The sequence below is a fragment of the Cherax quadricarinatus genome, chromosome 9, assembly GCF_038502225.1.
Source record: "Cherax quadricarinatus isolate ZL_2023a chromosome 9, ASM3850222v1, whole genome shotgun sequence".
NCBI classification, from domain to species: domain Eukaryota; kingdom Metazoa; phylum Arthropoda; class Malacostraca; order Decapoda; family Parastacidae; genus Cherax; species Cherax quadricarinatus.
Window position 1 is genome coordinate 7,806,607 of NC_091300.1, and position 17,096 is coordinate 7,823,702.

The window sequence follows — 17,096 nt, forward strand, 5'->3', positions numbered from 1 at the left end:
CACACACACACACATTACACATAATACACAAGACACACGCGCACACATATATATCCTATAAATGCGTCCAAATACATATAATAATCCTTACTCGTGAAGATACACACACACGTACAGAAAGGTGAGTGTGTGTATGTTCACGTTCAGTTCGTGATGTGAACGTCAGATATATGACGTTCACATCACTAACTGAACATTGATATCTGACATTCACGTAACTAAATGAACGTTGATATCTTATGTTTACATCATGCCCTGAATGTTGATTTCTGAGGTTCACATCATTACAAACCCCACTGGAGTCTCTCACTGTGGGACATTATATGTATCATTTAGTAACAGGTGCATCGGGTGAGCCTCCTTACACAGTGTGGTCACGCTCGGGTGTGACTCCACACCTGACAGGTGGCCACAATTAGCGGACGGAGAATCGAGCCTCCACAAATCTTGCGCTGGTGAATGGAAATAAAGCCACAGGAAAATAAAGAGAAAGCTACAGAAAGGTTAGGTCAAAGTTTACCGACACTGTGTCTAACTCCAAAAAAAAAAAAAAAGTGACTTTTCATGGATCTTCCATACTCTTTAGTGGCTTAGCGCTTCTTTTTGATTATAATAATAATAATCCATACTCTTTAGGACTACCGTACTCTTCACTGTTCTGTTCTGTTGTAGATTCGCCGGTATAATTGCCCGGCCAGGGCCTTTTCCAAGAGGTGGCCCGGCCTTGGCTCCCTGTCGAGGGAGTGTATCAGACCAATGTTTGCCATGGGAGGAGGTACAAGTACCTACTCATCTTTTGGGACTTGCTGTCCCCAGGCCAAGCCCATTCCCCGCACCTGGGCTGCCTGAAACCCCTACTCTTCACCGACTCCAAGGCTGAGGGACTAATTACCTCATCTTTTGTATATAGTTCTGCTGTCTCCTCATTATGTCCTTGAGTATGTACTGATAAAGCCACTGGATGGCGAAGCGTCTACAATAAAGATACCCAGATGTTGTACATGTGTCTAATTCTTCATCTTGTCGACGCTGTATACCATTGATGTGTATGTTGATGGTAAACACTTGTGACAAGACAGCTACTGAATGAGTGATGGTGAATGTGTTTCCCATCGTGTCTGAGCCTCCCTTGCTACTGTGTAGGTGGCCGGCGCTGCATCGTGTACAAGGCTCCTTAACATCGTGCCCATCATACAATTGATCACGTGTTGTGTGGTCTCTGTAACTAGTCTGCTGTGCTTTCGTACACACTCGCACACACTCGCGCACACTCGCACACACACACACTCGCACACACTCACACACACTCGCACACACTTGCACACACCCGCACACACTCGCACACACTCGCACACACTCGCACACACTCGCACACACCTGCACACACCCGCACACACTCGCAAACACTCGCACATACTCGCACACACCCGCACACACTCGCACACACTCGCACACACCTGCACACACCTGCACACACCCGCACACACTCGCACACACTCGCACACACCCGCACACACTCGCACACACTCGCACACACCCGCACACACCCGCACACACCCGCACACACTCGCACACACCTGCACACACCCGCACACACTCGCACACACCCGCACACACTCGCACACACCTGCACACACTCGCACACACTCGCACACACTCGCACACACTCGCACACACCCGCACACACTCGCACACACTCGCACACACCCGCACACACCCGCACACACCCGCACACACTCGCACACACTCGCACACACTCGCACACACCCGCACACACCTGCACACACCCGCACACACTCGCACACACTCGCACACACTCGCACACACCCGCACACACTCGCACACACTCGCACACACCCGCACACACCCGCACACACCTGCACACACTCGCACACACCCGCACACACTCGCACACACTCGCACACACTCGCACACACTCGCACACACCCGCACACACTCGCACACACCCGCACACACTCGCACACACTCGCACACACTCGCACACACCCGCACACACTCACACACACCCGCACACACTCGCACACACTCGCACACACTCGCACACACCTGCACACACTCGCACACACCTGCACACGCACACACTCGCACACACTCGCACACACCCGCACATACCTGCACACACCCGCACACACTCGCACACACCTGCACACACTCGCACACACCTGCACACACTCGCACACACTCGCACACACTCGCACACACCTGCACACACCTGCACACACCCGCACACACTCGCACACACTCGCACACACTCGCACACACTCGCACACACTCGCACACACCTGCACACACTCGCACACTCCTGCACACACCTGAACACACCCGCATACACTCGCACACACTCGCACACACTCGCACGCACCCGCACGCACTCGCACGCAGCCGCACACACTCGCACGCACCCGCACACACTCGCACACACCTGCACACACTCGCACACACTCGCACACACTCGCACACACATGCACACACTCGCACACACTCGCACACACCTGCACACACCTGCACACACTCGCACACACTCGCACACACCTGCACACACTCGCACACACTCGCACACACTCGCACACACCTGCACACACTCGCACACACTCGCACACACTCGCACACACTCTCACTGGCACATACTCGCACACACTCGCATACACCTGCACACACCTGCACACACCAGCACACACTCGCACACACTCGTACACACTCGCACACTCGCACACACCTGCACACACTCGCACACACCTGCACACACCCGCACACACTCGCACACACTCGTACACACTCGCACACACCTGCACACACTCGCACACACTCGCACACACCTGCACACACTCGCACACACCTGCACACACTCGCACACACTCGCACACACTCGCTCTTATAGGAAATGGATGAACTTTGATTTTTCGAAATACTTTCACATTTTTTTGAAGATACTCTAGCATTTTTAGGAAATTCTTTTTCTCCACTAAAATTTGGATGTTTTGGTTAAAAATGCATTACTTTAGAATAAAAAGTATATTTCAACTCGTAACCCTAGACCTGGTAATACAGAACGATGCTTAATGATTCACAAGGGTTTAGCGCATCTTCTAAGGAGACTTCATACTTGTTAAACAATGACTGTATTAAATTTTGAGGTTATTCCTTGGGTAGCATTGAAAATAGGTTGGGCAAATATTTTTATTAAATGGGTTTTGGTTTAAGAAGAACCTGCCTAGTATGGACCAGTAGGCCTGCTGCAGTGTTCCTCCATTCTTACGTTAGTAGTCAACTCCAGAGGTGTTGCCTCCCTCATAACAAACTTCTGCCTCCCATGGTATTACTAACACACGTGGAAACAGAATTGGTGACATCGTTACTGGACCCCGTCTCTCACCCTCACCTGTAGCTGCCGTTACCAGCGTTCCATACGAACGTGTCGGACGAGGCGAACGGGAGATCGGATAGGAGGTCAGTGTGGTGACCCCCCGCTCGGTGTTCTGCCGGAAGGTCATCCTCGGGTCGAAGGTCATCCTCGCCAGCCACCCACAAGCCCCCCACCGCCGCCCAGGTCAACACGGCCGCCGCCTGCAGACAAAGCATCAGGAGTTAGCTGATGAACCCGAAGTCATTATATATATATATATATATATATATATATATATATATATATATATATATATATATATATATATATATATATATATATATATATATATATAAACAAAGTCTCTGGCTATACTCACACAAGAACACTTAATACCTGCACAATTTAAAGAATTATTTATTTAAAGTGTTAAGTAAGTGTTGATAATTCAGCACAAGAGGTGCAGACACTTCCATCCGTCTGCTAATCACAGTACTCAATTACATTAACCTTATTTTCTGATAGAAGGAATAAAGGATTAACTCATACAGTGTATGAGAGCTTCGAGAAATAGGGACAAAACTGACGAGAGGAAAACTATATTCATAGGTAAATATCATAAGTGGGATCCCACAAGGATCAGTACTTGTTCCAATGCTGTTTTAAATGTTATGAATGACTTCCCGGAAGAAAAATATATGTGAATTTATTCACAAATGATGAAAAACTCGCATGCGAAAGAGGAAATGAAGAAGATATGACCTACAAGAATGTAGACAGATGATTCAGAGAACCGACAAGTTGGTAAATTAGACACATGTGCAATACTTGGGTATCTTAAGTTAGCCATTTGTTCCAAATGTATTTAATTTACCGCCTACAAGAATATTTAGTTAACATGAACAAGTGAAGAACAAGTGAATGACGTGAATAAATGGATACAATCGTTGCAAACTGTAAATTAAAAACGTGAAAATCTTAAAAATGAAAACTATAGAATGCTGGATAAAATCATTGCTATTGAAAAATTCGCGTGGTATTCTGAGAGGCTAAAATACCTGTGAGGTAAATGTTTGGTGAGGTGTTGCATTGGTTCCATTGTGTGTTAGACTAAAACTAGAATAACCAGCTGGAGTGTAAAGTTCTCACCGGTACTAGCAGTTAACTGTAAAACTTAGACACTCAGTAATAAATGCTCTCATGGAGCTGAAGAATAAACTGTATCTCTTTTCCACACACACACACACACACACACACACACACACACACACACACACACACACACACACACACACACACACACACACACACACACACACACACACGCACACACTCATACGCGCACACGCGCGCTCGGATATTGGTCTGTCTATAGTGTACCTTCCTCTCATCTTCCATTCCTTCTTTTGCCTCTTACTAAGTCATCTCAATCTCCCATCTTTCACCTGAGCCTCAGCAGCATCCGCAGGGCACCACTCCCACCACTAACACATTCAACACACTCCCTAATAACCTCTTCAACTACCCACACCACAATCAACCACACCCTCTTCACCTCTCCCTTCCCTACCCTCTACCAACCCCTTCCCTACCCTCTACCAACCCAACCCCTTCCCTGCCCTTCACCAATCCCTTCCCTGCCTTCCACCAACCCCCTCCCAACACCTAACTAAACTCAACAGAACAAGTTGAGTTCCTTAAACCACACCTTTTCTTCTCGAACACGGAACCCCAAGAAAAATGTATTATTTTATGTATTGTTTTGCCGTCTTCCACCTCAGTAAACACCCAGTACCACTTCTATTGGTATATAATACCAACTAGTTGACATAGAAGAGACATGCGCAACACTCGGGTAAATTTATTGCTGAGACTTTTCGCCTGTACAACAGGTTGCTTCAGCTGCATGCAAGAGAATGCAAGGCAGGAGAGAGTAGAAGTAGTTTTGACTTGAGTCTGTCTTCCATGATAGAAAGTAGTCAGTCCCACAAAAATCGACACCATGCCTAACCCTTCTAGGGTAGGGTAGGAGCCCGAGCCTTTAGCTCATAAGACTGTCATTCCCATTAGCCCCCTTGGGGCGGGGATGGCAGACCAGAGAGGCCTAACTTGTGGCTAGGCCTGGGGACAGTTGGTCCCAAAGATGAGGAGGTACTTGTGCCTCCTCCCATGGGAGACTTAGGTCTCAGACATTCCCTAAAGAGGGAGCCAAGGCCGGGCCACCACTTGGAAAAGGCCCGGGCCGGGAAAATACCGGCTAATCTTTAATAATAATAATAATAAGTCCCACAAACCATTACTCAAACACACTAACTGATTCCCCCAATTAATTCCCCCCTTTTTCTAGTATCAGACTTCTCTCGAATCACTCAACTCCAAACCATCAGCCCCACAAACCCACACTACTGTCCGTCTAACCAACTATCCACACTTCTCCCGTCTTCTGCTCTATTTAGCCATCATATCACTCTCCTTACACGATGTTCCTCATCGCCTTCAATAATTCCCCCACCCACCGAGGATAAGTAGACAGCACTCTCCCAAGGACCTCACCATCTCGCATGATAGATCATCAAGGAAGTCATCCAATGGGCTAGTAATTACACAGCACCAAGGGTACAGAGAGAGTCTGTGCTTCAACCACAGCACCAGGAGTACAAGGAGAGTCTGTGTTTCAAGCACAGAAACTCAGGGGCACTGTTGCATATAAGCTGATGCCTGAAGACCCAGACGGAAGGTCAGCACTGTGATATTAGACAGATTTTAGCTAAAAAATTAATTATGTCAACAATTGCTTCTTACTACTCTGAAAAGTTGAAATATGAAATAAAAATTAAGATAGTTATGGACTTTTCATATTAAGGAAGGATACAATAATAATTTTCCCGGTTAAATCATGTTGATGCACGGAGTGAGCCGGACGGTGAGGTGTTGATGCACGGAGTGAGCCGGACGGTGAGGTGTTGATGCACGGAGTGAGCCGGACGGTGAGGTGTTGATGCACGGAGTGAGCCGGACGGTGAGGTGTTGATGCACGGAGTGAGCCGGACGGTGAGGTGTTGATGCACGGAGTGAGCCGGACGGTGAGGTGTTGATGCACGGAGTGAGCCGGACGGTGAGGTGTTGATGCATGGAGTGAGCCGGACGGTGAGGTGTTGATGCACGGAGTGAGCCGGACGAGGAGGTGTTGATGCATGGAGTGAGCCGGATGGTGAAGGGCTGATACATGGAGCCGGATGGTGAGGTGTTGATGCACGGAGTGAGCTGGACGGTGAGGTGTTGATGCACGGAGTGAGCCGGACGGTGAGGTGTTGATGCGCGGAGTGAGCCGGACCGTGAGGTGTTGATGCACGGAGTGAGCCGGATGGTGAGGTGTTGATGCACGGAGTGAGCCGGACGGTGAGGTGTTGATGCACGGAGTGAGCCGGACGGGAGGTGTTGATGAGTGAGCCGGATGGTGAGGTGTTGATGCACGGAGTGAGCCGGACGGTGAGGTGTTGATGCACGGAGTGAGCCGGACGGTGAGGTGTTGATGCGCGGAGTGAGCCGGACCGTGAGGTGTTGATGCACGGAGTGACCCGGATGGTGAGGTGTTGATGCACGGAGTGAGCGGACGGTGAGGTGTTGATGCAGAGTGAGACCGGACGGTGAGGTGTTGATGCACGGAGTGAGCCGGACGGTGAGGTGTGATGATGCCGGACGGTGTAGATGCACGGAGTGAGCCGGACGGTGAGGTGTTGATGCACGGAGTGAGCCGGACGGTGAGGTGTTGATGCACGGAGTGAGCCGGACGGTGAGGTGTTGATGCACGGAGTGAGCCGGACGGTGAGGTGTTGATGCACGGAGTGAGCCGGACGGTGAGGTGTTGATGCACGGAGTGAGCCGGACGGTGAGGTGTTGATGCACGGAGTGAGCCGGACGGTGAGGTGTTGATGCACGGAGTGAGCCGGACGGTGAGGTGTTGATGCACGGAGTGAGCCGGACGGTGAGGTGTTGATGCGGTGAGGTGTTGATGCACGGAGTGACGGACGGTGAGGTGTTGATGCACGGAGTGAGCCGGACGGTGAGGTGTTGATGCACGGAGTGAGCCGGACGGTGAGGTGTTGATGCACGTGTGTGACGGACGGTGAGGTGTTGATGCCCGGAGTGAGCCGGACGGACGGTGAGGTGTTGATGCACGGAGTGAGCCGGACGGTGAGGTGTTGATGCACGGAGTGAGCCGGACGGTGAGGTGTTGATGCACGGAGTGAGCCGGACGGTGAGGTGTTGATGCACGGAGTGAGCCGGACGGTGAGGTGTTGATGCACGGAGTGAGCCGGACGGTGAGGTGTTGATGCACGGAGTGAGCCGGACGGTGAGGTGTTGATGCACGGAGTGAGCCGGACGGTGAGGTGTTGATGCACGGAGTGAGCCGGACGGTGAGGTGTTGATGCACGGAGTGAGCCGGACGGTGAGGTGTTGATGCACGGAGTGAGCCGGACGGTGAGGTGTTGATGCACGGAGTGAGCCGGACGGTGAGGTGTTGATGCACGGAGTGAGCCGGACGGTGAGGTGTTGATGCACGGAGTGAGCCGGACGGTGAGGTGTTGATGCACGGAGTGAGCCGGACGGTGAGGTGTTGATGCACGGAGTGAGCCGGACGGTGAGGTGTTGATGCACGGAGTGAGCCGGACGGTGAGGTGTGCTGATGCACGGAGTGAGCCGGACGGTGAGGTGTTGATGCACGGAGTGAGCCGGACGGTGAGGTGTTGATGCACGGAGTGAGCCGGACGGTGAGGTGTTGATGCACGGAGTGAGCCGGACGGTGAGGTGTTGATGCACGGAGTGAGACGGACGGTGAGGTGTTGATGCACGGAGCCGGACGGTGAGGTGTTGATGCACGGAGTGAGACGGACGGTGAGGTGTTGATGCACGGAGTGAGCCGGACGGTGAGGTGTTGATGCACGGAGTGAGCCGGACGGTGAGGTGTTGATGCACGGAGTGAGCCGGACGGTGAGGTGTTGATGCACGGAGTGAGCCGGACGGTGAGGTGTTGATGCACGGAGTGAGCCGGACGGTGAGGTGTTGATGCACGGAGTGAGCCGGACGGTGAGGTGTTGATGCACGGAGTGAGCCGGACGGTGAGGTGTTGATGCACGGAGTGAGCCGGACGGTGAGGTGTTGATGCACGGAGTGAGCCGGACGGTGAGGATGTGAGCCGGACGGTGAGGTGTTGATGCACGGAGTGAGCCGGACGGTGAGGTGCTGATGCACGGAGTGAGCCGGACGGTGAGGTGTTGATGCACGGAGTGAGCCGGACGGTGAGGTGCTGATGCACGGAGTGAGCCGGACGGTGAGGTGCTGATGCACGGAGTGAGCCGGACGGTGAGGTGTTGATGCACGGAGTGAGCCGGACGGTGAGGTGCTGATGCACGGAGTGAGCCGGACGGTGAGGTGCTGATGCACGGAGTGAGCCGGACGGTGAGGTGCTGATGCACGGAGTGAGCCGGACGGTGAGGTGTAGATGCACGGAGTGAGCCGGACGGTGAGGTGTAGATGCACGGAGTGAGCCGGACGGTGAGGTGTAGATGCACGGAGTGAGACGGACGGGGAGGTAGTGACCACCAACACTGTACAGCTTTCAGCCAAAAATAAGAACGTAAGTTAACTGAAGGTTAAGAGAGTGGACCAGAAGCTGGAGCTCCACCACACGCTCCTGGACCAGTGGTAAAACAAGACAGTGAACTCATTTGGCATGCAATGTGTGTGTGTTTGTGTGTATGTATACACCCGTCGGCCTCGCCACTCACACTGAGAGTGAACTTGGTGACCTTGTCATCACACACACACACACACATACACACACATACACGAAGGTCACGAAACTGGAGCTAGCCTCCTCCCCTTCCTCGGAGCAAACCTGATTACCCCTTCCCCCCCTCATTATTCAGGTTTTGCCTGTATATTTATTATCATTAATTTTTTGGTTATTATTATTATTGCTATTATTATTATTATTATTATTATTATTATTATTATTATTATTATTATTATTATTATTATTATTATTATTATTATTATTATTATTATTATTATTATTAATTTTGGTTATTATTATTATTATTATTATTATTATTATTATTATTATTATTATTATTATTATTATTATTATTATTATTATTATCAATTTTGGTTATTATTATTATTTTAATGATTATTATTCTTAATATTATTATTATTATAAGCAAGATTGTTGGTTATGTCGAGGGAAGTGGTAAGCCAGTGGGGATATATAACCCCTGGGGAAATGAGTTATATAACCCCTGGGGAAATGTGTTATATAGCCCCTGGGGAAATGAGTTATATAACCCCTGGGGAAATGTGTTATATAGCCCCTGGGGAAATGTGTTATATAGCCCCTGGGGAAATGAGTTATATAACCCCTGGGGAAATGTGTTATATAGCCCCTGGGGAAATGTGTTATATAGCCCCTGGGAAAATGTGTTATATAGCCCCTGGGAAAATGTGTTATATAGCCCCTGGGGAAATGTGTTATATAGCCCCTGGGGAAATGTGTTATATAGCCCCTGGGGAAATGTGTTATATAGCCCCTGGGGAAATGTGTTATATAGCCCCTGGGGAAATGTGTTATATAGCCCCTGGGAAATGTGTTATATAGCCCCTGGGGAAATGTGTTATGTAGCCCCTGGGGGAATGTGTTATATAGCCCCTGGGGGAATGTGATATATAGCCCCTGGGGAAATGTGTTATATAGCCCCTGCGAAAATGGGATATATAGCCCCTGGGGGAATGTGTTATATAGTCCCTGGGGGAATGTGATATATAGCCCCTGGGGAAATGTGTTATATAGCCCCTGGGGAAATGTGTTATATAGCCCCTGGGAAATGTGTTATATAGCCCCTGGGGAAATGTGTTATATAGCCCCTGGGGAAATGTGTTATATAGCCCCTGGGGAAATGTGTTATATAGCCCCTGGGGAAATGTGTTATATAGCCCCTGGGGAAATGTGTTATATAGCCCCTGGGAAAATGTGTTATATAGCCCCTGGGGAAATGTGTTACATAGCCCCTCCCTGGAGTATACCTGGAGGGGGTTTCGGGGTCAATGCCTTTGCTGCCCAGTCCATGACCAGGCCTCGCCATGGGTCAGGGCCTGATCAACCAGGCTGTTACTGCTGGCCGCACGCAAACCGACGTACAAGCCACAGCCCGGTTGGTCAGGTACTGACTTTAGGTGCCTGTCCAGCTCCCTCTTGAAGACAGCCAGGGATCTCTTGGTAATCCCCTCTCCCTTATGTATGCTGGGAGGCAGTTGAACAGTCCTGGGACCCTGACACTTGTGTTCTCTCTTAGCGTACTCATGGCGCCCTTGCTTTTCATGGGTGGGATGTTGCATCTCCTGCCAAGTGTTCTGCTTTCGTAGGGAGAGATTTTCGTTTGCAAATTTGGGACTAGTTCCTCTAAGATTTTCCAAGTGTATATTATCATGTATCTTTCTCGCCTGCGTTCCAGGGAGTACAAATGAAGGGACTTCAACCGTTCTCAGTAATTTAGGTGCTTTATCGTACTTATATATGCTGTGAAAGTTATTTATACACTCTCCAGGTCTGTAATTTCGCGATTTGAAGAGAATCATCATGGACTTGGCATCCCTAGTTTCGAAGGTTCTCATTATCCGTCCTATCATTATTTTAGCAGATGTGGTAGATACATTGTTGCGATCTTTGAAAGTGAGATCCTCTGACATTATCACTCCCAGGTCCTTCATATTAGCTTTTCGTTCTATTGTGTGGTTGGAATTTGTTTTATACTCCGATACAGTTTTTCTTTCATCGAGTTTTCCACAGCGAAGTAACTGAAATTTATCTTCATTGAACTTCATATTGTTTTCTGTGGCCCATTTAAAGATTTAGTTGATGTTCGCTTGGAGAGTTGTAGTTCGACGGAGGACACTGTCATGCAAATTCAGGTGTCAACCGCAAAGGAAGACACGGTGCTGTGGCTTACATCCCTGCCTGTGTCAGATATAAAGATGAGGAACAGGATGGGAGCGAGAACTGTGCCTTGTGGAACAGAGCTTTTCACTGCAGTCGCCTCTGACTTTACCCTGTTTAATGGGGGACTGGGATATATAGCCCCTGGGGGACTGGGATATATAGCCCCTGGGGGACTGGGATATATAGCCCCTGGGGGACTGGGATATATAGCCCCTGGGGGACTGGGATATATAGCCCCTGGGGGACTGGGATATATAGCCCCTGGGGGACTGGGAGGCAGGTTCTAATCCAAGGTGAGAAAAGGCATATTTCCTAGGATCAAGAGCCTTTCGCTAGCATCATAAGCATCTTCCATACGGATCTTACAAACCAGGAATGAATCATACAGAGCAGGGATGGATCATACAACGCATGGATGGATCATACAACGCATGGATGGATCATACAACGCATGGATGGATCATACAACGCATGGATGGATCATACAACGCATGGATGGATCATACAACGCATGGATGGATCATACAACGCATGGATGGATCATACAACGCATGGATGGATCATACAACTCAGGTATAGATCATACAACGCAGGTATAGATCATACAACGCAGGTATAGATCATACAACGCAGGTATAGATCATACAACGCAGGTATAGATCATACAACGCAGGTATAGATCATACAACGCAGGTATAGATCATACAACGCAGGTATAGATCATACAACGCAGGTATGGATCATACAACGCAGGTATAGATCATACAACGCAGGTATAGATCATACAACGCAGGTATGGATCATACAACGCAGGTATGGATCATACAACGCAGGTATGGATCATACAACTCAGAGAGGGATCGTGCAACACAGGGACGGAGAAATAATAATCTACAGAAAACATTTAAATGTCCGCTGGATCAAGGCTGTTGATGAGGTGTGTGTGTACTCACCTAACTGTACTCACCCACTAGTGGTTGCAGGGGTCGATTCATAGCTCCTGGTCGTGCTGAATAGGTAAAACTGGTTAATTAGCAAGAACTCATTTATAATGAAGTCCTTTTTAAATTTTTCTCTTATACGTTTAAATATATATATATTTTTTCATTTGTGTTAATGTAAAAAATAATAATTTTGTACCAAAAGAACCTTAGGAAACTTACCTAACTTATTATAACAAGCGCAATTTAATTTAGCCTAATCCAACTAAACATATTTTAGATAAGTTTACAATAATTTAATAATAAACAAACACAATGAAATATATATTTTTTTTAGTTAGATTCAGGATGATTTTTGCGAAATTATTGCATACACAAATTTTCGCTTTCCTTATTCGGCAAGAAGAGTATTGCTATTTAAGCCAAAAGCGTAAGTTCTACCTATTCTGCACGACACACAGACACACACTGGTCAATTAGCAAGAACTCATTTAAAATTAAGTCCTTTCTAAAATTTTCTCTTATACGTTTAATGATATATTTTTTTCATTAATGTTAATGTAAACATTTTAAATTTTGCACCAAAAGGATCTTAGAAAACTTACCTAACCTTATTATAAGAAGCGCAATTTATTTTAGCCTAACCCAACTATATATATTTTAGATTTGTTTACAGTAATTTAATACTAAACAAACACAGTGAAATATATTTTTTTCGTTAGGTTCAGAATGATTTTGGCGAAATTATTGCATACACAAATTTTCGCTTGTCCTATATGGCAAGATGAGCGTTGCTATTTAAGCCAAGATCGCAAGTTCTGCCTATTCGGCACGACATATATATATATATATATATATATATATATATATATATATATATATATATATATATATATATATATATATATATATATATATATATATATATGCAATAAGATCACAATAAACAGGTGATTTCGGAATATGCAAAACAACCACTCTGAAAAAATAGAGAAATTCCAAGCGCTTTCGTGACTACTCACATTATCAAGGAACTATCAGTTCTTTGATAATGTGAGTAGTCACGAAAGCGCTTGGAATTTCTCTATTTTTTCAGAGTGGTTGTTTTGCATATATATATATATATATATATATATATATATATATATATATATATATATATATATATATATATATATATATATATATATATATATATATATATATATATATATATATATATATATATATATATATATATATATATATTCAGGTGACGTTATAAGACATGATAACAATGAAATATGGCACAATGCAAGAAGGAGCGGCAGGAGGAGCAGTAGAGGAATCAGCAACAGAAGAAGCAGCAACAGAGGAAGCAGCAACAGAAGAGGCAGCAACAGCAGCATAAGCAGTAGCATCAACAGCACTAGTAACAAAAGCAAAATCATTAGTAGAATAGAACTTAATCAAGAGCAGCAACAGGAACAAAAACAGCAACAACAACAGCAGCATCAACAACAATAGTGGCGACAACAACAACAACAGCTTTGGATAGATTACGTAATAAACACCACCAACCGCTAAGCCTCTCCTACCCGGTCCCCAGCACTGCAGTGTTAAGATCAACAGGAGACAGGTTTCGGTCTCTCCCTCACCTAGTCTTCATGCCACAAGCTGCGTGTGCTGTGGGAAAGGATTACAGGGTAATGTTATCTCGTGCTGCTGAAGGTTAGAAGGTAATGCAATCCCTTGCTGGATGGAGGTTAGAAAGCAATGTAATCCAGTACTGGAGGTGAGAGCGTTATTTAAGCCGAAGTTGGAGGTTAGAAGGGAGAATGACCAGTAGTGGTGGTCGTGGAAGAACTGGATTTTCCACACTAAGAATGTGTTTACGGAGGCCCTGGTCTAAAATGTCTGAGAGCAAACATCTGTGACCTTCGCTCTGTCTTGGCTCAATGTGGAGTTTATTTTCAAACATCGGACTAGCATTCTTTTCCTTATTATATTTAAAACAGATGAGCAGAATCATAATGCAATACGACTCGTATATTTTTTTTTATAAATTGGTGTCAGTCCCATCGAAATTCGAGAATGATTTCCAGATATTTGGGTTGTTCGAGTGTGTTTGTGTGTTTCCGTGTGTGTGTGTGTGTACTCACCAAATTGTACTCACCTAATTGTACTCACCTAACTGTGGTTGCATAGGAAGAGACTCAGCTCCTGGCCCTGTCTCTTTACTGATCGCTACTAGGTCCCCTCTCTGCTTCCTGAGCTTTGTCATACCTCGTCTTAAAGCTATGTGTGGTTCCTGCTTCCACTACATCACTTGCTAGGCTATTCCACTTCCCAACGACTCTATGACTGAAGAAATACTTCCTAACATCCCTGTGACCCGTCTGAGTCTTCAGCATAAAACTGTAATCCCTTGTTTCTATGTCCCCACTCTGGAACATCATGTCTGTCCACCTTATCTATTCCACGCAGTGTTTTGTATGTCGTTATCATGTCTTCCCTGACCCTCCTGTCCTCCTGTCCTCCACTGTCGTCAGTCCGATTTCCCTCAACCTTTCTTCGTAGGACATTCCCCTGAGCTCTGGAACTAGCCTTGTTGCAAACCTTTGTACTTTGTCTAATTTCTTGACGTTCTTGACCAGGTGTTGGTTCCAAACTGGTGCTGCATACTCCAGTATGGGCCTGACGTACACAGTGTAGAGTGTCTTGAACGATTCCTTATTAAGGTATCGGAACGCTACTCTCAGGTTTGCCAGGCGCCCATATGCTGCAGCAGTTATCTGGTCTATGTGTGCCTCGGGAGACGTGCTCGGTGTTATGGTCACCCCAAGATCTCCTTGAGTGAGGTTTGCAGTCTTTGTCCACCTAGCCTATACTCTGTCTGCGGTCTTCTTTGCCCTTCCCCAATCTTCATGACTCTGCATTTGGCAGGGTTGAATTCGAGAAGCCAGTTGCTGGACCACGTGTCCAGCCTGTCCAAGTCTCATTGTAGTCCTGCCTGATCCTCATCTGATTTAATTCTTCTCTTTAACTTCACATCATCTGCGAACAGGGACACTTCTGAGTCTAACCTTTCCATCATGTCATTCACATATATCAAAAATAGCACTGGTCCCAGGACTGACCCCTGTGGGACCCCGCTCGTTACAGGCGCCCACTGTAATACCATGACTTGTTGTTGCCTCCCTGTCAGGTGTGTTTGTGTGTGTGTGTGTGTGTGTGTGTGTGTGTGTGTGTGCGTGAGAGAGAGAGAAAGAGAGAGAGAGATAAAAATTATTGCAGCAATGGGGAAGCCCTGCCAGAGGCAGCATACTGATGCTTGAGGTAAATCCCACTGACCCGGACACAAGAGAGGTGCAGTGGGTCTACCTAGGGAAGAAGACAGGTCTTGTCAACAGTATAAAAGCAGTCAGGGAAGAGCAGGTCATGCACTGAACAGTTAAAAGTTGTAAGTAAACTCTTTCTCCACACACACACACACACACACACACACACACACACACACATACACACATAGCAGAACAGAGCAGCAAGGGCAAGCACACACAGAACTATCCTCAGAACACCATCCCAACACAAACTACAATCCACACTCACAGCTTCCACCAAACACCCAGCTATAGAATCCCACAGTATGCTACCAGGTCTCCCACCCTCACAGGCCCCCCAAACCACAATGTTGGAAAGGAAACTGAAGGTATGGTACACAAACGTTGATGGAATAACAAATAAGTGGGAGGAGTGGCACGAAACAGTCAAAGAGGCATCACCGGACATCATAGCTCTCACAGAAACCAAGCTAACAGGTATGATAACAGATGCCATCTTTCCAACGGGATACCAGATCCTGAGGTAAGACAGGGAACAGGGGGGTGGAGGAGTGGCACTGATCAAAAACCGATGGAATTTTGATGAGCTGGAGAGAGGAGACAGCGGAGAAGCAAGCGATTACATAGCATGAACACTTCACTCTGAAGGTCCCAAGGTGGTAATTGCAGTGATGTATAACCCACCACAGAACAGCAGGAGGCCAAGGCAAGAGTATGACGAGAGCAATAGAGCGATGGTTGACACACTGGCTACAGTGGCCAGAAGAGCTCATGCATGCAGGGCAAAGCTCCTGATCATGGGCGACTTTAACCACAAGGAGATCGAATGGGAGAACTTGGAGCCACATGGGGGCCAAGATACATGGAGGGCTAAGATGATGGAGGTGGTACTGGAAAACTTCATGTACCAACACGTAAGGGACACTATAAGAGAGAGAGGAGAGGATGAACCAGCAAGACTGGACTTAGTATTCACCTTGAGTAGTGCAGATATTGAGGACATCACATATGAAAGACCCCTTGGGGCCAGCGATCATGTGGTTTTGAGCTTCGAATACACAATAGAGCTACAAGTGGAGGGGGAAGCAGGAAGGCCAGGACAAATGAAACCAAACTACAGGAAAGGGGACTACACAGGAATGAGGAACTTCCTGAATGAGGTTCAGTGGGACAGAGAACTGGCAGGGAAGCCAGTTAATGACATAATGGAATATGTAGCAACAATGTGCAAGGAGGCTGAGGAGAGGTTTGTACCCAAGGGTAACAGGAATAATGAAAAAGCCAGGATGAGCCCATGGTTCACCCAAAGATGCAAGGAGGAAAAAACCAAGTGTGCTAGGGAATGGAAGAAATATAGAAGGCAAAGGACCCGGGAGAATAAGGAGAGCAGTCGTAGAGCCAGAAACGAATATGCACAGATAAGAAGGGAGGCCCAACGTCAATATGAAAACGACATAGCAGCAAAAGCCAAA

At 47.1% G+C, this 17,096-nt stretch overlaps 1 protein-coding gene across 2 annotated transcripts in view; it reads right to left on the bottom strand.

The window, feature by feature from the left end:
• The window catches only part of LOC128686176 (uncharacterized), a 38,663-nt gene that overhangs the window by 1,708 nt on the left and 19,859 nt on the right, over nucleotides 1-17,096 (bottom strand). For both annotated transcript variants that reach the window (XM_070083198.1, XM_053772957.2), the window contains exon 2: nucleotides 3,401-3,585. In XM_070083198.1, the coding sequence (XP_069939299.1) occupies nucleotides 3,401-3,585 (185 nt within the window). The remainder of the gene's footprint in view (nucleotides 1-3,400; nucleotides 3,586-17,096) is intronic.